General features: G+C 41.7%; 1 protein-coding gene across 4 annotated transcripts in view; it reads right to left on the bottom strand.

Annotated features, from left to right (window-relative positions):
• Positions 1–25,449, bottom strand: part of EPHA7 (EPH receptor A7) — a 241,376-nt gene extending 215,927 nt beyond the window's left edge. For all 4 annotated transcript variants that reach the window (XM_066608353.1, XM_066608372.1, XM_066608363.1 and 1 more), the window contains exons 1-3: positions 25,176–25,449; positions 20,219–20,283; positions 17,474–18,143 (exon numbers count right to left, since the gene is read on the bottom strand). In XM_066608353.1, coding sequence (XP_066464450.1) covers positions 17,474–18,143; positions 20,219–20,283; positions 25,176–25,254 — 814 coding nt within the window. In that variant the 5' untranslated portion in view covers positions 25,255–25,449. The remainder of the gene's footprint in view (positions 1–17,473; positions 18,144–20,218; positions 20,284–25,175) is intronic.
• Between the last annotated feature and the right edge of the window lie 2,493 nt (positions 25,450–27,942).

Raw genomic sequence — 27,942 nt, 5'->3', positions numbered from 1 at the left:
TGCGCATACATAAGTATTCATGACTGTTCCCGCCTGTTTCTTTAGTATCACATTTCTCCTAAGAGTAATCTAATTAACCCCCATGTGAATACATAAGGCATCTATATAACGACATGCAAATTTATAATTAAATTCGGAGGTCAAAGAGGTAGATTACAGCTACAGTTAAGGAAATCATACAACGTCTATGACACAGTAACAATGCTTCTTTGGATATGGGTCCAAGGCAAACACATCAGAGCTAGTGGCCGGTGTATTCTAAAGTGTCACATGCCATTATTACCTAGGTGACATGAATGTTTTTATTGGCTCTATAGAAGGTCATGGAATATTAAGTTAATTTACACTTGGTGTAGAATGGCCTGGTGTCGGCAGCGGTGATGTCCCTGTTCACCTGGTCTGAGCTACAATGTGACAGAGAGCTGCCATTGAGGAAGATGGATGATTGCACAGCCTGACCCCTATCCCTCCTATCGGGCCACAGTTCCGTTTCTTCAGTATCTCTACAACAAAAGGCCTTCTCCGATCTCCCAGTGGTCTTCAGTTTTATTGGTGCTAACAGGTCCAGACGTTTCCATCGATCGCTTTCTATCCTCCTTAAGCACAAGAGCTTGCCCTCTATGGTGAGCTAAACCCTGGCACAGATGTCTTTCTAATTGCTTCTCCGCTGTCTGTTGGGAAGTATGCAATCGGACAAGTGAACACCACATCAACACAGAAAATGCCTATCCACTTATCTCAGGTTCCCCATGGCATTTAAAAGAAAGTGATGTGTTTAGCCTCAAGACGTTAACCAATTCCTCACTTACACTTTCTTCCCCACCTATATACGGTCAGTTTATCAAAACACAATTTATACATATTTTAGATACAACTTGAGACAAATGTGAATATCACTTCTAATCATTTTTCGTTATTGTGCATAATTACATTTGATTTGCTATCATATCTAATCACTTGATAACGTGTTGGGTAATCTCTTTCCCTGCAATACAAAAACATGGAACTTAAACTTCATTTAATGCATATTCAGAGAGCCAACACTTCATCTTTTTCACAATACAGAAGTGCCTTATATACATAACCTTCCGCGATGCCCATAGGCAGAACTCTTTACCTACTGGCCCAAAGGCTACACATTGGCTTGGGGAATCCAATGCACTGCCATGTTTATGCTGAGCTGACAGCAAATGTATGTGGCATTGCTGAAGCTAAATATATATGATATTTTTAAAGGCTGAATAGAATAATCAATATTAATTTTATGTAGATAGGAGAAACTATATAGTGGAGTCACATTATTATGCCCACCAACTAATATCCAGAGTAACTGCCATGTGCCACAGCAGTTGGATGAGCTGGGAGTCATGCAAGGTGCTGGTAGGTTGTCTCAGGTATCTACAACCATGCTACAGTGCATCCCACAGTTACTGGAAGGTGCGTCGGGGGGGATACATAAAACAAACACAATGATCAAGGATGTCCCACAAATGGTCAACTGGGTTCAAGTCTGTGGAATTAGGGGGCCAAGGAAGTACTTGAAGTCTTGGTTGTGCTCTTCCAATCATTATGAGACATTTCTAGCTGTGTGATATGTTGCATTTTCTTGCTGAAAGATCCCATCTGCCCCAGGGAAGAAAACAAATGGCATGTATGGGTGTACGGGATCTGCAAGAATGGATTCACAACCAAATTGGTTCAGAGTACCTGCCACCTGCTTTTTTTTCTTCCAACAAGGGTTGCAACCCTTTGCCAATCAACGGTGGTCCAATTCAGGTACTGCCATGAAAATTAAAGCATTTTCTTCCAATGCACCTTCGTTAGCATAGGTGGAGTGACCATCCGTCTGCTTTGAAGCCCCGTGCACAGTAGGGTTCACCGAACTGTTTTAGACACGTCTGGTAGCTCCTGGTTCATTTTCATCGTAAGCTGCTCCACTGTAGTGTGCACCTTCATAGAAGAGGTTCACTGACATGTGGTGCTCCGCAGTTTCCATGCTGGTTATTCCAAATGATGCCATATTTCCACTCAGGAATAACTTTCACCACACCAACAGGCGAACAGTTCATAAAGTTCGCTGTTTGAAAAACAGTCACCCTTGGCCTTTTTTGAAACTCTGATAAACGGATCCTTTTACCAACAACAAAAGGTAAAATGTGAGCAGACAGCCTATCACACACCCTCCCCATGCCATCCAACAACGCATCACTTCCTTCGTGGGCTACACGCTGCTGACGTCGAAAGTAGGAGGTGGTCAAAATAATGTGACTCGACTGTGTATAAATCAAAATGCTGCCATTATTAAAATAACGGAAAATTCCTTTAAAACAGCATCAATGTGGTCTGATGCCTTATCAATTAATTTGGATTAATTAGATGAACATATTAAAGGATATAAAACTTAGCTTTTAAAACAAAATCCCAGAATGGGAAAGCCTGTGACCCGCTGCTATAAAACCTTATGCTTTTTCTGTATTATCAGATAAGTATCCTAATTGCTTTTCTCTACCCAATCTTCCTGGTCTTCTGAAATTCCACATTATACTGCAGTGCTGCGCTGGAAAGCCTCAGATTATCAGATGTCAGAGTGACCAACTTTCACTACACTTTATTATTATGTGAAGAATACTGAACTAGTATCTACAGGAAATGTGTTACCTATATTTCACTACATATTTAATAAGTGATATTTTAAGGGATTTTACACCTTTAATTGATGGCCTGTGCTCAGTCATCAATACTTGATTGACAGATCGCCCGATAGTCAGAGCTGGCATTTCAGTGCCGGGGGTCACCCTTTGCCAGAAATACACAGTTCCATAAATTGTGCAGTGACCCAGAATGCCGTACAGCTCCTATTCAAGTGAATATGAAATGTGTCTGGATACCATTCTGGCCCATTTCAGAGTGCATGGAATACCTCTCTCCTGCATACTGTAATATTATATATATTATATGCACATTAGGAAACTCCAATGACGGACCTCTCTCCTGCATACTGTAATATACATATGCAGAAGAGAGCGCCAAATGACAGACATCTCTTCTGCATACTTTTAGAAACATGTGTCGGACCTCACCTGTCATGGGAGCTATGCAGGGAAATCTCAATGTCAGACGAGGTCAGACGCTAAACTGAGAAGGGTTAATATAAATGCTTTGCTAAAATTGCAGTGTGATGGTTCATTTCTGTCTAAATTCATTTTCACGATTATATATATATATATATACACACACACATATAATCACTACACATACATATACACACACACATACATACACACACATACACACACACACACTTCTTAACTTTGAATTCTTAAATATTACAAAGAACCATTTTATAATCTGTATAACGCAGAAAAGCCAGCAGATCTCTCCTGTAAGAGCAGTATTATGCAGGGCTAGCACCTTCGCAGGGTTGAGGTTGGTGCTGCACAGCAGTCGATGTGGAATGTGAACGGTACTGTATTCACAATATGCACAACCTTAGGCTTCCCCGTATATCGTAGCAGCTGCCATCCTGCTAAATAGAATTTGCTTCCATGGGTAACATGGCTATGCCGAACAAACAAAACATTTTAGTATGGTGAACACCCTTATGGAAAGAACAATCAACATAGCAAGAGGCCTTTAATTAAAGTAATATTACCAGACTGCTATTTGCAAGCGACCACAGTAAAGCTTTCAACACTGCACAGAATATCGCAGTTAATGGCTAATATGTAATATTGTGTGTAATAATAAATCATGAGTTTTATACATTTAGGCCCTTTAAAACCACATGATATGCGTAACAAAATGAAACGCATCACCCACCAATGGTGATAAGACTGGAGGCAAGTTACATTTGTTTTATGGTTATTGTATGTTCTGAACAATAATTAAGACATAACTTAATAACATTTTTCTGCAAAACCAAGCCGTATTCTGTAATATAAAATCTTTCACGTCTGCTTGATAAACCAAGAAAACTATGAGAAAATTGCTATTCAAGGTTTAGCACTGTTTGGAATATCAATTGTGACAATTCACAATGCAATATCTTCTGCATACCCACAACCTAAATTAAATTGAAGAAGCTTTGTTTCTCTGACCTTGGCTTCACCATTCCCATACTAAAAACAAAAATCAAAGGGCAAAATAGTGCTTAAAGGGGTTGTCTCGCGGCAGCAAGTGGGGTTATACACTTCTGTATGGCCATATTAATGCACTTTGTAATATACATCGTGCATTAAATATGAGCCATACAGAAGTTATTCACTTACCTGCTCCGTTGCTAGCGTCCCCGTTGCCATGGTTCCGTCTAACTTCGGTGTCTTCTTGCTTTTTTAGACGCGCTTGCGCAGATGCATCTTCTCCCTTCGGCTGGTCTTGGAAGCATCGGCGTTTTGGCTCCGCCCCCTTTTCGCGTCATCGCGTAGCTCCGCCCCATGACGTGTCCCGGTTCCAGCCTCCTGATTGGCTGGAATCGGCACATGACGGGGGCGGAGCTACGCGATGACGCGAAAAGGGGCGGAGCCAAAACGCCGATGCTTCCAAGACCAGCCGAAGGGAGAAGATGCATCTGCGCAAGCGCGTCTAAAAAAGCAAGAAGACACCGAAGTTAGACGGAACCATGGCAACGGGGACGCTAGCAACGGAGCAGGTAAGTGAATAACTTCTGTATGGCTCATATTTAATGCACGATGTATATTACAAAGTGCATTAATATGGCCATACAGAAGTGTATAACCCCACTTGCTGCCGCGAGACAACCCCTTTAAATCCTCCAGACAAGATTTCATATGACCACCACTTACTTTCCACAATTTTTTCACACAAAGTCATCTGAAAAATGGCCGCTCCACCGAAAAGACATCTCTCCATTTCTGCCTGCCTCACCTCGATTGCACGATACAGTCTGGAGGTCTCCTCTGTATATTGCAGTCACTAACATGCAAGGTCAGCCACCATCATGATGGTGAAAATTTTGCTTTAGCTTTCAAATTAATCACATGGTGCATCAGAACAGTTATAACTAGAGGCTGTACCATCTACGCCTGCTAGGGGAGCGGTTTAATGCTCATTAGCTTCCAAATAAACAACAGACCATAACTATACAGTCAGGAGGATGAAGGGTGATATCCTCTACTATAACTGTGTTGTTATCATCATCAGTAACCAATGGAGTGTCTGTGCTCCCATTTAAGTAGTTCATGTGGTAGGGTCTATGTAGTAGACTCATACAGACTGAGAATTTGAGTAGAAACTAAGCATATAAACCTATGGAAGTCTGAGCTGGTCAGAACTGAGATCACATGACCATATGAGGAGAAAGAGGCCAGGCATTTCAGTTATTTCTCTAACTAACCAAGGTAACATTAGCTCACTTAAATATACTGGGGGCTTAGCTACATAGATAATGGGAGGGGGGGGGGGGAAATCGCTGGAGTGAATTTTATATAGCTCCACCATTTTTAACTTGAAAGAGATGGCAAGGGATGAGGGCTCATTCAGAGAATTGGAAACATCTTCAGGTATTATGAGGAATTTTAACCTTCCTGCCCATATATTGTTCCCAATCTATATCTTTGGCTCCATTGTTTCATCAATGTTGTGATTTCATGTGTGAGTATACTATAATAGTTGCTCGTGATTTATGCTTGAGTGACAGTGCTGCCACACAAAGTAACAGGAAATGAAAGTAAGACAATAAGGCCATCAGCACACAGGCGGATTTGCATTGTAGAATCCGAAGTGGGCATCCGCCTCCAGATTCCGCAGTAAATACCTTCCATAGCATGTTATGGAAAAGGGATTCTTCCTGCACACGAGCGGGAAACAATTGTGGTTCCCACTTGGAGAGGGGGAAAAAAAAAAAAAAGCAGCATGCTCCACTGTTGCGCAGATTTTAAGCGGATTGCTTCAACTGAAGCCAATGGAAGTCTTCCGAACCGCGGCCCGTGGAAGGGTCGCGGGTTCCATGTCATCACTAGGCGATGACACAGGAAAAGCAGGGGTTAAAAGAAAAAAATCTTTTACTGCACATGCTCGATGGCAAGCCGTGTGGACCATCTGCAGTACTGATGAAGAAAAAGAAAGGCAGGTGCGCACGGACAGCACTGCTGCCAGGGCCGGATTCCGCATGCGGAATCCAACCTGTCAGTGTGCAGGTGGTCTTGTGTAAAGAGCAAGAGATACGAGCGCTAGTGATGCACTTGGTCTGAAATCTTTTTTAGCACTTTTCCTGCTCTAGCTAAACCTTGGAGCATAAAAGTTAAAGAATGTACACCAAAATACAAAAACCGCTAGGACACAGCCATGAGCTATATACAGCAAAGGGCCATAAACTGTATACCATAAAGTAAAGCACCACCAGACAACATCTCCTGCTACACACTAAAATCTTTTCTTTGTCCAACCTGAACTGAAAGTCTCCCTCAGCATCAGCTGTCCAAGTTGCATAATTAAATAATCAAACACACACTAATATAATTACATACACACACAAAAAAATACTTGAAAATTGTTGTGGCATGTAGCCCTGAATAGACCACAGATAAATTTAACCCGTTCACACAGAATCCGCACAATATACCATATAAAGCATTCTTGGTATATTGTGTACAAACCATCTGGAACACTCCTATACATCCCTGGTTATAACATGCTAGTTGTATAATAGCACTATTTACATAACGATTGTATCTTTTCTGCCTGTTTTATCAGAAGTAGGCCTCCTGCACATGGGCAGACAGTCCGTGGCAGGATTTCCCGCAGAATTTCCGCCCGTGCCCGCTGCCATAGGATTGCATTAGATAATGCAATCCTATGCAGACAGCCACGATTTGACAGCGTGAAAACTAGTGCGGTAAACAAATCGCGGCATGTCCTATATCTGTATGAACCTCGCAGAGGCCTGCACAGAAACGTCACGGCTGACGCGCCGGCTCTGCTCTGCGCATGTGCCGGCATATAGCAGAGTGGAGGAGATGGTGGAGTAGGTGAGCCGCGGTGGTCACTGCAGGGGCACGGCTCGCATCTCACTGCGAGAATTCTCGCAGCGGTATCTGACCCGGACGTCTGCAGGAGGCCGTAGTCTGTAGCTTGGACAAACCAGCACCTCTGCAGACTAAAAATAACTTGTATGTATCACTTGTCAGAGATCATAAAATTCCTATGAATGTTGTTTATTGTAAATACATTACCCATTACAATAATAGAAAAGCTGCAAAGAAGAAGAAGCAGCAGTCCAATGCTACAAATGAAGTGGTTGAAAGGGAATCAGTCATCAACTACATGCACCATAAACTAAGTCTGGGGAGCTTCTTTTTATACTCAGCCAATCCCCCGATGAAGTCAGCATGTGCACAAACAGCTTAAAGGGGTTCTGTCATTAAAGGAAAAAAAGAAAAATCTATACTTACCTATTCCTCCTCCCCAGGCATCCTTCTTACTGCATCTTCTCTTCGCGGATGCCAGCATTCTCCTTCCTGCAGGTCAATGTACGTTACGTCACTAGTGATGTAGCGTTCACTGCCTAGCAGGGAATGCCGAGCTATTGCCGAGACTGTGCCTGTGCTGTCTCGCAAAACTAGTACATGAACACTCGCAGCAAGACAGTGTGCATGCGCAGTCTCGACAATAGCCCGTATTTCCCTGCTAGGCAGTGAACACTATGTCACTAGTGACGTAACATACATTGACCAGCCAAGAATGGACGCTCCAAAACAGAGAGAGGAGTGGATTGTCCGGACGGCTAGAGGGGAGGTAACCCCAGGGGACTGGAGGAGCCAGGAGAAGATGCAGTAAGACTGTCTGGGGAGAATAGGTAAGTATTGATTTTGTCTGTCAGAAGGCTATATGCGCGAACTCCCATAGAGATGAATGGTAATGTTTATGCACAGCCTTCTAAAGAGAGTAAATTTTAGTTTGCTGTGCATGTGTTGAGTTTGCTGGAGAAGAGTGCAGGAATGGGAGAGTATGAAAAGAGGCTGCCCGGACTCCATATCACCTAAACTATATATAGCATAATTTAGTTTATGGCACTTACAACTGACAACAAGTTCTTTTTAAGTCTATTTATCCACAGAAGAGCTAAAGCGTTAGCCTGTGAATTATTGGTGAAAAAAGTGAAAAATATGTGAAGCTTGGGAGCACTGAATTTTATTTTTTTCTGGACAAATTCTGGTTTTAGGCTCTCAGACTAAAATTTCTAAAAGGAACTGTATTCCTCTTCTACATTTGCCTCCACAACTACATTGCTGCTCCATTCGTTTGTATTTGTAGATTTATAGTGCAATACTCCATGCTATCAAATGTCCAAGAGTGACAGCAATCCTATTCTTGAGACAACTTCCATGCCATATATTTTATTGTAGCTTGCTTTCATACTAATTCATACTGGTGTTTCTGCTTTGTACTTATGCAAGTTCATTTGAAAAGCAAGATAACTAGTTCCTATTTAACACTGAACCAGCCAGACCATGGACTGTCACCTAAACACAGATGCAGATGGTCTATAGTGTGTCTTTTACCTACTGCTGAATTTCTGCATCCTCACCTTTGTTCTCCCCTGCTTTACCTTTAAATTGACTTCTTTGAGGAAATATTATAGGATTACTTTTGCCCCAAACTAAATTCTCAACATACCAGAAAAGACATTTGTACATTTTTTTAACTTGCCTTGATAAAGCATCATGTGTGCTCCCAGATATTATTTCAACAGATAAGTTGAAATTAACGGTCTATAACACATACATAACTTAATATAGGCCATGAAGGAAGAGATACTGTTAGGCCAGTCTCACACAACCAGATTTTTATTGGGGATTCTGCGATTAGAGTCCGTGTGGACTTTCTGTGGCAAAACGCAGGCACTGAAAAGGAATGTAGTTTCAATCTCAGCATGCTCTATTTTGCCACGGAATCTAAGTGAAAGCGCACAAAACACAAAACCCTGTACTGCGTAAGACCACCTATAAGCCTCTGCGGTCATCAGCAGTGCAGGTTAGTGCCATACGCAGGGTCACCGGCCATGCTCACAGCTCAAATTCCCTGCGGGCCTCTCACATGCGGAATCCGCCCTGTTCGTGTGAGCCTGGCCTTACAGCGAGAGTTTTTCCATGCAGAAGTCATTACATGTTTGCCTAGAGTAAGTGTGAAGTGGCCATAAATCAGAATCTGTATTTATTCTGTACAGTTTCTAACTACAAAGTAGTCTCAATGAGTTGGAAACACAGACAACTCTTTTACATATATTACTACTGTATAGCTAAGCTATAGTAAAACACTATCCCTGCGTTCTTATATGCTAATTTACACTAAAGGAGCAAAAAGCATGCCCCCCTTCAACAAACGTCTTTAGCGTTGTTGAGAGGAAAGTGAATGGCTGGCATTGTACTTTGTAGGGGCTGCTGGGCAACTGTGGTGTTATGTGTCTAAATAGCTTATGCGTTGTCTCTCAGCACGTCTATCAATCAATGTCACAGCTCTCTGGGATTCCTGTTGTCAGTTAGCGTCTGACTGATTATGAATAATAAGAGTACCTCGTCTGCTTACATATTCATATATGCTTACAATGGGGGAATGATCAGCAGGAGATTAAAATGTGTATTATTATTCATTTGATTTGCACACTTCAGTAGAAAACAAACAAAGAAAACAATGCTACACTTCTGCCTGTAGATTTCATCCTCATCGGAGGTGGGAGTGCTGCATGACTTCTTAACCAGATTTTGCTTGTCTTAAGTATGGTCAGCACGATGGCTTAATGGTTAGCACTGCCGCCATGCAGCGTGGGTTTTCTTCCGCTACTCAGGTTTCCTCTCACATTTAAGAAACAAACAAACATGGTAATAAGTTAATTAGACATGAGCTCCAAAAGGGGAGAGAACCTAATATCAGTGCTGCGGAATATGGATGTGAAATAAAGAAGTACTAGTCTGTATAACAGCTATTCACAATGAAATAGCACTAGAGCTTCCGTATGCGTCTGCAGAATAGTCAGGCAGGAATCTGCTGCTGCCATACAGCTATCCTACAAAAGACTGCAGCCTCTGGATAGGTAGAAGAGCTGTTACTAACCATTTGCTTTTCTTTCGATTTCTATCAAAGCCTTCTTAAAGACCAACTCTGCACACAGCCCGAAAATTCAATTTGAGAGCTCCCTCTGGTTCGTCTCTCAGCCAGGAGGGCGAGATACTATATGTGGGGCCATTTGCAGAATCATAATATGCATCAGGTATCCTAGAGCCTGGAACTCTGTTATTCGGGGAAAGAAATTCACCAGTGACCACATGTTCTCGGTTTCACCCCGAGAAGGCATTTTCCTCAAGGACATCATAGATGACTCCTTGTTCTTCCGTAGGCCATTGTGCATGCACAGGGACAGATTTCCAATGTGAAGTCCCTGCAAACAGTACCATAGCTCAGCTTCATTGACCCTATGAGGATAATTGAGGATGTGCTTAACCTCAGTGAAAAATCGAATGTTCAGGGTTTCCAAGGTTTTCTTCAACAGCTTAGGAAGCTAACAGATATTAGACAGAGCGACCTGGTCACTGCTTCAGGCATGCAGTTTAGCGGTGCAGCAGCCATCCGTTTGTCCAGGACCAGAGGGTTGCTGTACGTTCTTTCCTCTATACAAGTAAGGTTAGTATCACACCGGCATAAGAGCATTTATGCATACGTGTGCATGCTTTAATGTACTTTTTGCGCATGTAAATTGGGCACGAAAAGAACAACATGCCACCATATTCCCATTTACTGATTTGGCAATTAATTTAATTAGTCCAATGTGTTCAGCAAAATAGAGAATGCTGTATATTTTTTTGCGCAAACAAAATGCGTACACAAAATACGCATTGAAATCAATGGTCTCTATTCACCACATATTGGATGTGCAAAGTTTTCAAGCACATATGGTGCACAAATATGTTCATGTAAAAACACCTACGGCTGTCTGTCTTTTTTTTTTTTTTTTTAAATACCACTTTCCTGCAGAAAAAAAAACTAAGAACCATGTTCACATATTAATTGGAGGGAGATAGAGAATTATGAAATGCCCTACAGAGCATTTCTTTAAGTTTGTGCAATTTCCAGGGTCCATGCTATTTTTAACAAAATTGCAGCATGCCCTACTATGGAGTTTTCCCACAGGCTTTTGTATAAGAAAAAAATATATAAATGCATGGCCACAAAATGACTGGAGAAAACACATGAATTTCATGCACTTTTTACAAGCTAGGTAAGAAAAAAGGAGAAAAAAAAATACGTGAAGGAAGCCTAAGTGACTATTTGTTTCACAGTTTTCCGTAAGCCTACTTCCAAATACATTTAATTGTTCTCAGTGTCCTTTTCCACGCTGCCTTATCTCTGTGCCTGTTATGGGTTTTATATTATAGTTATTTTGGCTCAGAGATAAAAATGCAAGAATTTATAAAAGTATGCACAGAAAATGCATCCCAACAAAGCCCCTTAGATGATTCTGGGCTTTCCATTAATAGAACAGTAAAAGCAGCATTGATGGCAGAGTTAGTTAAAGATAAAAACTGTGCAAGGAAACCAGTAAAAAAAATGGGTGAAAAGCATCAGAAAACAGCACCAGAACAGGGAGAACGTCTACACTTTAACCCTTTCATTGTCAAGAAGTCCAGTACATATAAGTATTCTCTGTGGCTAGAGTAATCAAGGCTAAGGCTTAGGGTGGCTTCACATCTGCACTTGGGGTTCCACTTCACTGCTATGTTCAGAATCCCCACGGGCAATTGGCTCCGTCCCAGGACGGAACCAAACGGCACCATATGGACCCAGTTTCCAGCCAACTGCCTGGCGTTTGGATGCAAGAAGAGCTGCATGCATGGCTGTTTCTTCCAGTGTTTTTCGAGTCGGATTTATGACGGAACTTCCCGCCAGAGGTTCCAACACAGATGTGAAACCGGCATTAGATATTGACATCATATTAAAGGCCAGAGTCTTCTTCAGGGATCAACAAAATGGTTCTATGTACCTGCAAGTGACATCTAGAAGAAAGATCACCGCCTGTCAGGTCAGTCCACACAGAGCAGAACTGCTGCAGATTTGCACAGGTTATCTACAGCAGATGACAGTATAAAGCAAATGAATGGCGATATTTCACAAGTCTCAAGAACACTTTTTCCTGCACATGTGGCACAGCCTGTAAAATCTGCTATATGTCCATTATGTCACAGATTTTACCACCTTCAATGCAACAAAGAAAATCTGCAACAAAATCTGCATGTAACAGCTAAATGTCCATCCCACTCCAACCGGTCATCTCTCTTCATCCACCGCCTTTCAGTGACACCGGAGGGGAATACAGGAACTTTTCTCTAGGTTATCACCCCATTTATCATATCGGAGAGGCTTTATTTCTATTACTCTTTGAGTAGTAAATACAATTTATGAGCAGTTGCACATCCAATCATCCTGCGTGTCTAATCACGCCGCAGGACCAAGCTCTCTGGACGGAAATCTGTGCGGCATCTAAGCTTTTATTATTAACAGTTGTTGCCAGTTTTAAACTTTCAGCCACAACCCTTTTTTTTTTAAACCCACTTTGATGGAATATTGCAAGAGGGTGCTTATGAGTGTAAGCTTCTACTTTCAGAAAATATGGGTATGGGATTTTTTTACATTTATTTCTAATTCAGGTTTTGTATTTTTGAAACGTGTAAACTGTTGTGGCAGCAAAGGGGTTAAAGCATACAGATCTTGCTTAAAAATAGTGAGCATTTGTACAGCATGTGTCTATAAAACTGCAGCAATATATGGTTGGATCAACTTTATACATGATTCAGACTGGCCCTTAATGCTTTCACATCAGACTATTTAACTAGGAACAACAGTCCGTTTTTCTAGACATGTAAAAGGGTGTGGGGGGGGGTAGTATCGTTTTAGGCTCTGTTCACAATGCCATTAGGTCTGTGTTTTTAGGATAAATGAATTGTATGGCCAATCATGATCTTTTTTTTGTTACCCACTCCCCTACCCCCGTAATCTTTACTGGATTTATCAGACACTGCATTCATTTTTCGGATAGAAGAGCATTGCATGCTACACTATTCTGACCTTCAAAAACAGGAACCTGACAAAAACCATGTGAACAGTGCAAAACAAGGGAAGGTTAAAAAAAAGAAAAAATGATGATGTGGTTTGGGGTGAAGTTACTTTTTAAATAGTAGCCGTTTTCTGCACAAAGTACATTCTAGGAATAGAAAGCTTTAGTATACCATAAGCTTGAGATCATCAATGACCTACAAACCTAAGAGTCAGGAAGTCAATTCACCTTGAAATTCTGTGCACTTGCTTGACTGAAGTGATTTTGAAGAGATTTTCAAGCTACTCAATGCAAAATTATAGTAATTTGTTGCAGAGTGGTAAAAACGTCTAAGTGTAACCCACTGTTAATAAAGAGGCTACACCTAGACTTGTTAATCACACTAAACAAACTGCCAGGATATCGCTATCTACAGGAATGCAATAAGTAGCGTGAAAATCTTTTTTTTAAAAATTGCTTCAGTCATGTGAGTAGCTAATGATCTTAAATAGCGGTAGCCACTCTTTCCACCATAGAATATAATGAAAATTGCTTGGAAATCTCTAACAAATTGCTTCAAAAATTGCTTGTTTTGCATAGTGTTGCAGTGTAGGAGGGAATCAGTAGAAATCTACACAAACAGAACAAAAACTCTATGCAGATGTGGTCTTTGGTCCGATTTGACCCCGGGATTGCCGTGCTGCAACCATGCTGCCCAACCTTTAACACACGAAGTGCGGCTCTTGTTCATCACAATATACCGTACATAAGGAGATTTGTAGAAAGGCTTGGTGACAGCACTACAGATCATTGCTTTTTAAAATGAGTAAACTGCATGTAAGCAAAATGGAGTTTACTAGAAAGTGTATTGATCTGTCCTCTTATGCACAAGAAAAACACCTTTAAAAGATGTCCTTGCTATTTTTTTCAAATAGGCCTTAAACAAAAGCTTTATTACATGATATCTGCACAGATATATAAACTACTTTAAACCGCGACTACTGTGGTTTATCTCCAGAAATATAAGAAAATGTGGCCAGTTCACTATCCCTTTAATTTCTGACTCTTGAAAACCATTTACAATAAAATATATCATTTGTGGGAAAAAAGTATAGACATGTTTCAGACAGAATAAATCCAGTTCATTTTCTGACTTCCCCAAGTCAGTTGGTGGATTTAGAAATAATGACACAAGCCTTCAGCTCCCGAACAATTTGCCCTATTGTGCACACCTATCAAGTTATGCCTTCACAGCGGCTCTCTGTTTTCAGGATAAAAGAATGAAACTGAAGCCTCGCTTCCCTTACTCTTCAATGCTGAATGATTAAATCACGGTACAATTTAGTTAAAGCTCATCATTACATAACTGATGCTTTGACGATTTGATTGAAAGAAGTATTTCCAAGAGCCGTAATGCTCATCTGTGTGTTTAATAAAGGCAATGAAAAGGGGCCAAACACTCGTTTAGACACACATTCTGCTCATATTTAATGTATGTGGTAATAGAAGGCTCTGTATACCGCCTCGATACCTTTATAACTCACCTGCTGGACTCCTACCGCAATGTGCAGCTGGACTAACAGAAAACTTAGGTCTTGTTTAGGAATTTTGGATGCTTTAATTGCCATTTTTTTTTTTAAAAAGCTACAGAAGTCCCCATATAAAATTTTAACTGCATTTGCAGGGAGATACAATGCCCATTAGATGCAGTGACACTTAACTTGGATTTCCTAATAGCTCCATTTCCACATTTATTTTTGCAAGCCACGCTAACAAGGAAACACTAGAAAGGGGGAATTGAGTGAAGCAGTCCGATCATGCATTATTAAAGCTTCAGGCAAATTAATTCCTGCACTTGACTTCTTTGTGGTGATATATAATTTGTATGTATAGCTGCTGGCCTTGATAAAGATGTAGGAAGGATGGCTGCTCTCCCAGGTGAGAAGTTACTGGAACAGGCAACATGACCACACTAATTAAACTAATCTCTAGAAATATAGTGGTGCTAGTGTACAAAGCGTGCGAGATCCGCTGGCAATGTAGAATGTAGCCAGTGTCTAAGCACTGCAGGGACTCGCCTCTGCTATACCGTGCAGCTGGAATCACACATGCAGGTTAGGCGCTTTTTCAGATGCCATTTTTTTAAGCCAAAAACAGACGTGAATGCAAAAAACAAAGCAGCATCAGTCTTTATACGGCTCCTTCTCATTGAATCCACTCCTACATGTGCGACTACAGACTTTGGACACATTTTTTTAGTAATTTTTAAAAACCCTCAAACGTTTGAATTTTTCAACAAAGATTCCTTTGTGGCATTTTAATTTTATTACACTTGTAAAGTTATTTTATTTTATTTTTTTTTACAGAGAAGGCTATAGGGAAAAAAACCACCTTATTCAAACCCCCAAAATGCCACAGAAATACAGGAAACAAAAACTGCACTTTTCAATAATTTGCTATAAACTTTAACGTAACATCCCGCAAAGAGTTTTCGGGGACAAAAAGTGGAAATACTTGAGAAAATAAAGCAGTGTGTGTGAACTGAGCCTTAAAGGAGTTAAGATCGCAACTTCACCTCCACCGTTCTACCTTGTAGAAGAATGTTACCAGCGCCGCTCTCTTGATGGTGAAAGGCAGCACAATGTCAGGGCCATCAGCCAGCTAATGATTTAATAATGAAGCAAAGACTCATTTCATACAGTCATTTTGAGAGAGTAATCTCCTCCGGTTTCTAACGATCTAAATAAACGATGCCAAACGTTGGCTTTTTCTGCTTTTCTCTGTATAAATCCTCCTCTATATGAATTTTAGATGGCAACATTAGGTTAACTGCATTAAACATTTGGCATAAAGAACATAGATAAAGCTTTGACTTGAAGCAAGATGGCAGTAAGTGTATACTGATCGGGGGATCGATGATCAAGTGCATTGGCAAATCGAGTACTCCATCATAGCTGTGGGGAATTCATGGTCAGGCTGCCAGGCTCAGTACAGGCAGAACTGATGTATGTTTCTTGTATAAAGCATTTTCTCTGCAGTTGCTTGGGATGAAAGCCAAGGAAGGGAATTATTGTAGCAAACAAACACAGTGCAATACTCCAGAATAAATGACAGCACAAGCATATAGTCAACATTTTGCTGCTCAAAATTAAGTACCCTGTTCAAGTAAGCTTGTTCAGTGCATTTATTTTACATGGCTCTAAGCGACTGTGTTTCCCCATATAGCTGGCGTGGAGTAGACAATGATACATATGGAAAATTGAGTTCATCATTCTCGCTAGAGAGGATCTAACCTTTGAAGCGTTGCCTTTAATGCCGTTATGAGCTTAGACACAGTGCTGTGCAAAATGCCCGAGCTGCCCGGGCAACCTATAACCTCTATTTCTAATTAGATTTAACTTCCAACTTTCAAACTTGCTTTCAATTTCTCTGCTCCAAGTGTTAAAGTGAATTGTGCTCAGACGCTGGAGTGTCTGATCAACTGCACCAGAATCCACAAGTGCTTAGCAATTACACATGAAACCTTACTAAAGAAAGTCATTTGAGTTTCCTGAGGATTATAACATTGCATTTAGCGTCTACAGACATGGCAGAAGTAATGGAAAAGTGTCCTTCCAGTGAGGGCTCTCATTTAATGTTGGGCTTAATTTGTTCTATTTCGAAATTCTGGCAGAGAATAAATGTGAGAATATTACCATTATTTTTACAATTAAATATTATTTAATGGTCTGTTGTGTGAATTTAGGTATGCAGATCTCTATGCAAGTTGCTTTTGTGGAAATCTAATCTTAGAGCTAGTAAAGGTTTTCCTATGTATTCCATTACTGAGAGATATAAGGCATATTCTATAAAAAAAATAAAAAAAAACTGTTCCCTGGAAGATGTCTTGATGTACTTGCTTGTTACTGTCAGCATATAAATATAATCTGTTTTATGTTTCAGAAGTGAAATGTTAGGGGCAACAGTATTTCCTGGGGAAAAACATCACACATGCTGCCCTGATACGTATTTTCAGTCACTTGGAAGATAAATAAGTATGTCGCTGCTCTGCCAGACAAACCTCTATTGGTATGCATTTGGAGAAGCTGTGCTCTGCAGGATAAAATATCTCCCAGTACATGGCGCTGATATGAGAGCTCAATTTCTCTCTGATTTCTATTCTGTAATTCTACATTATTTTTTGCTACAAATATAATCAGTGTTCATAAAGCCTAAGCAATACAGGAGACCACTTACACTGAACTTTCCAGGCAGAAATGGCCTTTTCCTGATTAACTCTGTCAGTAGACAAACTAATCAATTTACAAATGCAAAAAAAAAAAAATGGCAGTCACATTTCACACAATCATTTATTTAGCACCACGACTACGGGATAGCCACTATGTTACTCGTTAAGCAATGAGAAAAGAAAAAAAAAAAAATCAGACTTACGTTCACAAGTATCGCCTTTCTGTTGGTAACCCGCTTTGCAGATGCATTTTCCAATGGGCACCAGCCATTCACCTTCAGCACTGCAGTGCATCTTGGGAGAATTATCCGCTTCTTCCTCTGCATTGCTTACACATGTCCCTCTTACTTCAACCAAGGAGGAGAATTCAGAGCCAGTGACAGTGTCAGGGAATACGGCTAAATTCTCAATAATGGTCCAACATTTTTTGTAGTATACCTTTACAGACACTAAGGCGATGCAGGCTCCTACATCCTGAAATGCCAGGTAGAATCCTTTCTTGGAGAGAGGTCCAATTTCCCGAACTTCTGTGTTCAGTTTCATTTTCCGTTCTCCAAGATCTCCTTGGGTAAAACTTTCATCTGCAGCGATAGTGTCTATTTTCACATATTGATTTTCTCTCATGTTTCTGCCAGTGTCGTAATCTGTTTCATAGTAATACAAGTTAAAGGTTTCCTTGCAAGTTCCCAGTACACCAGGAAGACTGTTACAATCCCTTAAAGTGAACTTTAGTTCAACAAAAATCCTTTGTGCGTTGGCTTTTGAAATCCAGTTAGTTCGTAGCCAGTTGTTCTGGTTGGGTTCCAGGACCTGACATACCTGATAAGTTCTAATTGGTGTGTAATTTTCATCCAATCCACTGATTTCTTCCCACTAAAAACAGATAGAATTTCTATCAGTCATGTAACAAGGGGATCACTGTTAATCTGGAAGACACTTCACCCTCCAGCAGTGTTGCTACCCAAGCCCACTACTATATGTAGGATTAGATAACAATATCTGCCTTTCAGCATCAGTAAATGTACTAATATGTCCTCATATGGAAGAGATTGTCACGAGAAATAGGATTTTAGAGATTACAATTCAGAAAACTACCTGTCAGAAATGAGCTGTGAAGTGTCACTTTCTGTACCTTATAAATTACACCATTTTGATGTTACTATATCAGAGTGTTATATAAACAAGGTGGCAGTAAATAAAATAAACGTAATTAAAATAAACAAATAATAATTGGTTGAATCTCTAAGAAGTTCAAAATTTCACTTCCCAGGAAGAATAAATTATGAGCCTTTATACAATGTATGAATAGGATGCCACATATTGGTGAGAGGAGGACAATGACAGGTAGTCCAGGTGCTTGCTCGGCTACAGTATGTTCTGATGTAGCATAATACCTGTCAGTATGGGTTCATACATGAGAAGAGGTATGCATGAGTTGTATAGGAAACAGATGTACGCAGGAGAAAGGAATTGTACTTGGCAGTCTGTGTGCGGCAAATTACTTCTGAGGATATTGTGTATATTTGTTAACATTTTATGTAATAATAGTCGAAGACATGACCCCCAGGAAAACTATTTGTATTTGTTGTACATGATGTTGCAATATATTGCATGTCATTTCCTTCCAGACTTCTACATTAATTGGGGCTCCTTTTGGAAACAGTTTGGGTTAAATAAAATGAAAAGCACCATCACTATAAACACCGACACAGAAGAATACCTGAGACGAGTTTAAATGGCTGTGGCAGTGATACATTTTATAGGCAATAATGGAAAAATGCCAACAAGTATCTTTGGAAAGACATAAAACTCAGTCAGATGGGAAGTACAGTGACATTACGGCAGCAACTGAAAGCATCATAGCTATCTGACAGCAGGAACACATGGCTTGGCTGGAAGGTGGGTGCTGCATTGTGGTGCTTCAGAACGTTTCAGCCTTGATCCAGAAAATAATTGTGTATAGCTCAAATGGTAAATATTTTATTCGCCTGTTTGATATTTCCCTTTCTGTAAATATGGAATTCTAAAAATAATTTTTATTCTTCTGATATCACTTGAGTATTACAGTATTCTATAGTACTTTAGTATTACAATAGTTATGTTAACCCCTAGCGGCAAGAATGATTTGTTCCTTTAATAAATTAGTGCACTTTATGGGTTATAATTTGAGCAGCCCAACAAATTTGTGTCATTTTTTCCCCGATATAAAGGGCTTTTTCATACCATCTTACAGCAATATTTTTTTTGCTTCAATATGTGGATATAGGAATTAAATCAAAAGAGAATAACACTAATTCAAACTAAGATAAAGCGTGAAATTAGCTCCGCGTGTTCTTTCAGTCATTCTACATATTTAGTGTTTGATGATATTTCAGGCTGTGAACACACATTATTACTATTTTTTCTACTGTATCTGGTACAGCCAAATAAGGAGGAGAAGCTGTAAACCTGCACGATACTTTTACAGTGGTGGAAATGGAAAGGCCAGGGCTATGAACCATATATTTAGGACTGTAATCATTAACGGTAAAAGACTAGCTCTTAATTTTTTCCCAAAGTCAACTGTGAATTCCATTTGCAAGAACAATCTACTAGCTAATCTTCTGTCCACTGGTAATTATTTCACAAGTACTGAAGCACTACATGAAAAGCACGTCAATGTGTGATGGAGCATCCAGTAATAGCCTCCTATAATGTGGGAATGACACTTCCATTTGTGAACTAGAAAAAGATTTGCATAGTTACTACAAAACTAAGAAGGTTTTAGGACTAGAGAAGAAATTATTTGAGTTCAATACTAAAACAAAGTTTGGTTCCCTCACAAACATGAAATCTAAATCCTTTTGTGTTGCCTTCTTAAAGCATAAGCAGTCTAAAGCCTACAGTCTGCTCTCAGCACATCAAGCATGAAATTAACTTTTTGGGGGACTACTTGAGAGATATCTTACCCCACTGGACGGAGAGGAGATCCATTCCAATTCTGTTTGTTGTGCTTTGGAATCCAGCAATATAACTGCAAGAAAAAAAAGTTGTGACAAGAGTTAGACCCTCCATGAAGAATAGAAATGTACTTTACATTAGGGGGAATCTGTCAGCTGGAACATGCTGTCCAAACCACAACTAGCAGGAGGAACTGAGCAGATTGTTATATAGTTTTACGGGAAAAGATACTGTATAACTTGTATTTTATTACTTTATAACCCTCTTCGTTCTGAACTGAACTAGTCAAATGGGCGGACATATCAGTGATTGACAGCCATCTGTGTATGACTGTACATACAGCACAGGCTGTCAGTCAATGATAGGACTGCCCTTAGGACTGCTCAGCTCAGAATGAAGAAATTATATATTGTGTTCAAAGTGTATGTTGGTCCTGTGCTGTGGCCAGGGACGCCGATATCTCATATACTCCCAGTTATATTTCTGACTGCATGCTGCCTTCAGGTACTTTGGTTAGCCCAGTATATATTACCGGCTCCTCTAATACACCAATTCCCTGCCAGCAGTATATGTTTGTTGTAATCTCACATGTCCCTTCTTTAAAACATGGCTCCACTTTAGTCCATTTATTTATAACATTTGACCCTTTTGAACTTTGATGCTGAATTTTTTTATTTATTTTTTTAATTTAGGATCATCATTGTGCGCACTTTTTACAGTATCATCAATTTGAAACATTTCCTTTGGGGTATAGTGCTCACTGTGAAGTAAAGTGTTTTACCATTCAATGGCAACTAGGCCTTCCAGCACTGCAGGGGGTAACACATAAATATCATGTAGTCAACTGGCAGAAATAAATTCAGAAACTGGGTAATACGCATTTATTTTTTGCAAAATACTGTATGTTGTTTTGTTACTTTAGCCCTAAGCATTTTAGTCATTGTGTTTTATTGTGGGCCATATCCAAGACTTGTTCATCATAATGTAGAAAAGTAAAATTGTGATCTAGACAGAATTCACTCACATAATATGTCATCTCTACACCGTACGCTGTAAAAAGCAGAACATACAACAACCTCGGAGCTATTTTGTCTGTTACTGACAGACAGCAATATCTAATTTCATCTGTTCCTAGAACAAAATGTGCCACATGGAGATCTAAAGCCCAGTGAAACGTTACATGTGAAGTCGCACAAATATTCGGAAGATCACACGTTCACGGCTTTTATGGTCCTTACAGAAAGGCTGAAGATACGTCCATACCTTGTCTGACTCACGCTGGCCCTCAACGTACGACAAGAGTAATATACAGTCAACATCTCCCTTTCCTAAACACTGTCTAGATGTCAGAAGAGCCATAACCCAGCAATTTAGTTTATGCCTGCCTCTTTAAGAAACAAGCCCTGTCTGCTAAGCTTATTTTATGATCTTTGAAGTGATCATCATCTTCATCATCTAGGTAGTATTAGCGTAGTGCCACCTTCCAATGAACTGACCTTTCCATCCCATAAAATATGTATTGCGTTGCTGGATGTGGATTACTGTGCTGAAGCTTAGGATGTGTGTCAGCATTACCCCACAGCACACATTTCTACATCACTTGCTGGGTGTAATGGTTCTACAATGAGACGTGTGGATTCAAGCAGAAGGACAAGAAATGGATATGTTTTGCCTGCAAGCACTGGAGACTGATCTTTCTGCACAGACCCTTATTCCCAGGACTACAGCTATAAAGCTGCTCCAGGAAAGGTGGCAGTCTCTTATCTTGTGTCGGAGAAGCTTTTTGTGTCCTGTTTGGCTGGATCATTCACTGCTGACACCGAGCTGTGATCTGCATAATGCATTCATACTGCTCTAGGGGCAGCGCTCATTGTGTAGCGCTCTGCTACACCCAGCTCCTTCACCTTATCATACATCTAATCATATCCAGAAACTGCCTGAAAGTTCAACTCAACAGTCCTTCTAGCAGACCGCAAGGCTTTCCAAAGCACAGCAGAAGGGATCCAATCTATAAGAATTCACTATGCCGGATTTGCTGTTGATCTCTGTGTCATATGTTGTAGGACTCTTACGGCAGCCGTGACTACGACAAATCCGACGTGTCGTATGTATACATTACTTTGATTACCATGTCACATTACATTGCAACAAATTGGAAAAATATGAGGCGTCACCAGAATGGTGCGACTGGTTCATGATATAGAGGAATAAAGGATACTAGAAAACTTCCTTCCTTTTCTGATGCCAGTTGTTGGGAGACATGGAGCCTGCCGTTTACCAGATAAATGTATGTGCGTCTGTAGGTCCACGCAGTGCCTAGAAGAGACGGGGTGCAGTGTCCCGACAAGGTGATAACGAGGGTAGATGACACATGAAGTTGGGCTCCACACAGGGTGCTCTGTGTGGTCACTATGCTCCTTCTACAGGCGCTGGAGGGAACTTTCCCTTGAAACTAAAACTGCTGCTCCAGCAGACTGTGTAAGCCCCCCAGACACAGCACGACTGTTACCACCTAATACACCAACTACTCCACATACAAGCCTGTGATAGAATTATTATTGGTACATGCACTGGTACTAGAACAGCATCTCCACATCCAGGGGTGTAACAATATTAGACACTATCCCGCCAACTGCATGCACAGACATGTATTACTGGTACATATACTACTGGCACACAAAGTGCAAGAGATAAATGCATGTATTAGAAGGGGATGCCGGCTGGCAGGGGTCTTGCGACATCTACTGCCCTGCGGCCCAGGCCACACATTATCATTGCATGCACCATTACTTGCGAGTGACATCTTAATATATTATTACATTACCCCAGTATGTAACACCACACGTCACAGACTGCATCATATTCACTAATACCTCACTATGTAGGGATTATTAATGCATATTAAACAGTAGTATTACTGCGGGTGTGTGGCACAATTACTACTGCTTGCACTATCACACTACTCAAGTGTCTATCACACAGTAATAGTACTCAGGTGAGCAATAGACAACACACAAGTATTATCAGCACTACATAATAGTGTCACACACAAGTAACAGTACCGCTACCTACACACTCAAGTGTGCAGCAGACATCACACACGTTGTACTATTACTACATGCACTATTAGCGTGACTACCCACTAGCGTTTGCGAATTTCCTGCGTTTTTTTCCCCAGGTGTTTATGGGGCTTTCTAATGTTAAAAACAAATCACGGCAAAATCGCAATTTACTACAAAATCACGATTTTGCGCGATGCGATTTTAACATTAACAAGTTCCATAGAACCCTGGGGAAAAAAAATGCTGGGAATGTCGCTGTGAAAAAAAGAACTGTAGTAGGTAGTCACCATTACTCAGGAGTGTGACCAACACCGCACAGGTAATAGTAGTGCACATTGCACTAGTATTGTGTGTGCGACAGACAGCACTCATATTATCACCACATACACCTGCACTCCTATCACACAGGTTACAACCACTATTATTACCACCTACACTATGGTAGTACTCAGGAAGGTTATATTATAACTATCACTGCCAACATTACTACTCTGGTGTGAGTGACGGAACACACAGGTAACGTTCCCACTACCTACAGTATTACTCTGGTGTAACAAGCAGCACACAGGTAATATTCCCACTACCTACACCATTACTCTGGTGTAACAAGCAGCACACAGGTAATATTCCCACTACCTACACCATTACTCTGGTGTGACAGGTGGGGCACAGGTAACGTTCCCACAACCTACATTATTACTGTGGTGTGACAGGCAGCACATAGGTAATATTCCCACTGCCTACACTATTACTTTGGTGTGAAAGATGGGCCACACAGGTAATATTCACACTACTTACACTATTACTCTGGTGTGACAGGCAGCACATAAGTAACGTTCCCATTACCTACACTATTACTCTGGTGTGACAGGGGACACAAGTGACTGACATTCCTACTACCTACAGTAATATTTCGGTGGTGTGACAGGGGACACAGGAGACATTCCCACTACATATACTATTGTGCGACAGGAGACACACGGGTGACATTCCCACTACCTACACTATTACTCTGGTGTGACAGGGGACACAAGTAACATTCCTACTACCTACAGTAATATTTTGGTAGTGTGACAGGGGACACAGGTGACATTCCCACTACCTAGGTGTGACTGGGGACACAGGTAATATTCCCACTACCTACACTATTACTCTGGTGTGACAGGGGACACAGGTGACATTTCCACTACCTACACTAATACTCTGGTGTGACACACAGGTGACATTCCCACTACCTGCAGTAATACTCTGGTGTGACACACAGATGTGACACACGGGTGACTTTCCCACTACATCTACTATTACTCTGGTGTGACGGGGACACAGGTGACATTTCCACTACCTCCAGTAATACTCTGGTGGTGTGGCAGGGGGCACACAGGTGACATTCCCACTACATACACTAATACTCTGGTGTGACACACAGGTGACATTCCCACTACATGCAGTAATACTCTGGTGTGACAGATGTGACACACGGGTGACGTTCCCACTACAGCTACTATTACTCTGGTGGTGACAGGGGACACAGGTGACGTCCCCACTATATATACTATTACTCTGGTGGTGACAGGGGACACAGGTGACATCCCCACTATATATACTATTACTCTGGTGGTGACAGGGGACACAGGTGACGTCCCCACTACCTGCAGTAATACTCTGGTGTGACAGCTGTGACACACAGGTGACGTCCCCACTACATCTACTATTACCCAGGCACTATATTTGGCTCCAGCCTCACAGCCCCGGAGGACGGGCTCCCCGGGGACCGCCGGCACACGAGCCGCTTCTTGCCATGACGTGCGCGGAGTTTTCCACAATGCAGAAACTTATCTCCGGCCGCCCCCGGCAATGCCGCCCCTCCACGGGGTGCAGAGAGGGAAGTTTGGGGGGCGCTTACCTTCCTTGGCAGTCTGCGTGTCCCCGCTATGTGCAAATAGAAAGAGGCAGAAGGTAATCCAGGAGAGCCGCGGGGACATGGTGCACGGAGAGAGGGACCCGGGGCAGGCTCTGCTCGGAGTGGCGGCAGCCGGCGAGCCGCCGGGATGGCTCTTCGTGCTCTCAGGTGTAGTTGGTGGACTTGCCGCGTGCAGAATACATTCCTGTGCACACTGATGGATGCTCGTGCTGCTCCGCGACGTGCAGCCTCTCACTGCAGCCTGCTGCTAGATCCGAGCGGGTTAAAGGAGCTGTGAGAACGTCAGTGTCATGTGACCGGCCGGGGCGGGGCCTGGGCTGAGTGAAGCTAGCAGGCGGGAACCTCCGCGTCCCGGCAGGTAATGAGTGGCCGACGCTCTCGGTGTATTACACCGTGCCGTGGACCGAGCATCCTCGCGTAACATAACGTGGCCCACTCCGCGGGATCAGTGAGGGTGGCCCCGTGTAAGTGAGACCCTGCAGGCTGTGTGCAGTCCTATGTAAAACCTGCCAGTCTGGAAGCTCTCTAGTGGTTTCCCCCTCCGTTCTCAGCTCATCGCTTTGTATTCAGCCTGTTGTGTGTGTGTGTGGATCAGAAATGGGATGTGTATAAGGGGCTAGAAGTAACTTCCCTTCTTCTCTCCTACTTCTGGGTATCTAAATGCAGTGATCTTGCATCTGGGAAGACCTTATATAATGACCCTATAGAGGTGAGTCACGTGTGGCTGAACGCTTGTAGAAGTGTCTGCAGGTAAGTATCCGGTCGCAGAAATGTCCTTATCAAATCCTCCACATGTGAACACGGAGCCCGAGGGCAGGGAGTCCATTAGACCCCCTATCTAGGAGTTTGGGATGTAACCCCTTCCAGGTTAGATGAGACTGGCATACATGTAGGGCACTGTGCATGTGGCGGGCACACAGAGTTTCATTCACTTCTTGGCCGTTTAATCCTTTAACAGCCGTGTCGTTAAAAAAGGTCTCTGCAGAATTAATCTGTAAAGGGGTTAAAAAAATGGTCATGCAAAAAGATTTTTTAAAATCTTAGACCTCTGCTAAGGATCATGTCTTTATCCTGGTCAGAAGAAATGGGAAGGTAGAGAGCCGCAGTCCTTCCATCTCCGAGAAGACACTCATTAGAGAGCCGGGACAGAACTAATAGGCTTGCTGGCAGGATCCGTCTCCTTGAAGATAAAGGCAAAGTTGGAGAAGCTGTTAGAAGAGATGTCCTCCAAGATATCTGAGCAGCGCGCTTACCTGGGGTTCACTCCCCTCCAGAAACAAGTCAGTCCTACCAAACATAGGTGTAGCAGACCAAAGCGGTCGGCCGAAAACCTGATCTTCAACTAACTGATGTACGGCAGCTTTTCAAAAACTCTGAAAGTGAAGTACTGGATTAGAGAGTCCGTCTAATAGGAGTGATGAACCCTACAGGGCATCACCGCCACTTGCAGGGACAGAACTGATGTTCCAAGGTGCTGTGGCGGAGCAGCACTTATCTCTTTGGAAGGCTTAATAACACAAGCATTAAAAAAGCAGTTAGTGGGGAATAAAGCGTTCAGGTGCAGCATGTTGGTGCTTGCGAGGGTAGAAGGGGTTTTGCTCTATTTCTTCATGATCGTTCAAAATACACATTTTAAGTTAAAAAAAAAATGATAGTTTTCTTAATTGTTAATCGTTTTGTGTTATTTTTTTTCAGTTTGAAACAATTTAGTAATAACTATTGGGTGTAAAAAGTTCATTTTAAGTAAAACTGCTCTTTAAATGGTTTTATAGAAAAAACCTGGAAACAGCCTTAGTGCCCACACTTCTATGTGTGTGAACATGATGTCTTGGCGGGAGCTGATGGCTGTGCTCTGGTGTGTGCAGTGGAAAATGCTTCAGAATCTCCTGGACTACAATGTAACGAGCGCACAGTAGCTGCAGGACTGGCATGTGTTCTGTAATAATAGGGCATGGACTTTTACATTTGTTTGCTTTCAGATCTGACAGTCTTCTATCCCGTCATACAGCGGATTATAGATCCTACGCTGTACACGGGTTCTCCTATATGTGCTCACACATGTCCATTAGCGACCTCCAGCCACGACATTCTAGTTCTATCCAGCAGAACCCAAGCACAACGGCTCTGAAATACGCAGCAGAATTTGCCATTGTGTGGAAAAGTCCACCCCAAAACCTGCATGTGTAACGTCCGGCTTTGGATTCAGAATTGAAGATGACTTGACTCTGCTGGCAATTCAGCAGTGAAATCTGCTTTTAGAAATGCAGATTTCTGCAGCCACAATCTCTGCTGCGTGATGTGAATAATTCCTTGAAATACAAAGCTGTTAAACCTGACGCAGGTCTGCAATAAGAAAAGCAAAATCTGCACCATTTAGGTATGTGGTTTTTCAGAGTATTTCCTGCAGGTTTTCCACTGCTGCTATCCCGCAGCCACCGTACAATGGCTTCACACAGCGTTCACACACTTGCAGTTTCTTGAGCTAACGCCAGAAGTGGATCCAGCAGGAGGCAGAGGTACAAGTCCTTCTTTTAGGCCGTCTTCACACAGCACGATCTGCTGCAGAATTTCCGCTTGCGGGGTGGAAGTGGAAATTGCGCAGTGTTTACAGTACAAGCCATGCGGAGGAGATTCTGCAACTCGATATTTTCCGCTGTGAGTAAATCCACTTGTAAATGGTGCGGATTTGACTACTTGCAGAACAGCGGTGTGGAATTTAACCCTTTTTCTGCAAGAGTTGAATTCAGAG

This window comes from Eleutherodactylus coqui, chromosome 1, assembly GCF_035609145.1.
Source record: "Eleutherodactylus coqui strain aEleCoq1 chromosome 1, aEleCoq1.hap1, whole genome shotgun sequence".
NCBI classification, from domain to species: Eukaryota; Metazoa; Chordata; class Amphibia; order Anura; family Eleutherodactylidae; genus Eleutherodactylus; species Eleutherodactylus coqui.
This window is presented reverse-complemented; position numbering and strand designations above follow the sequence as displayed.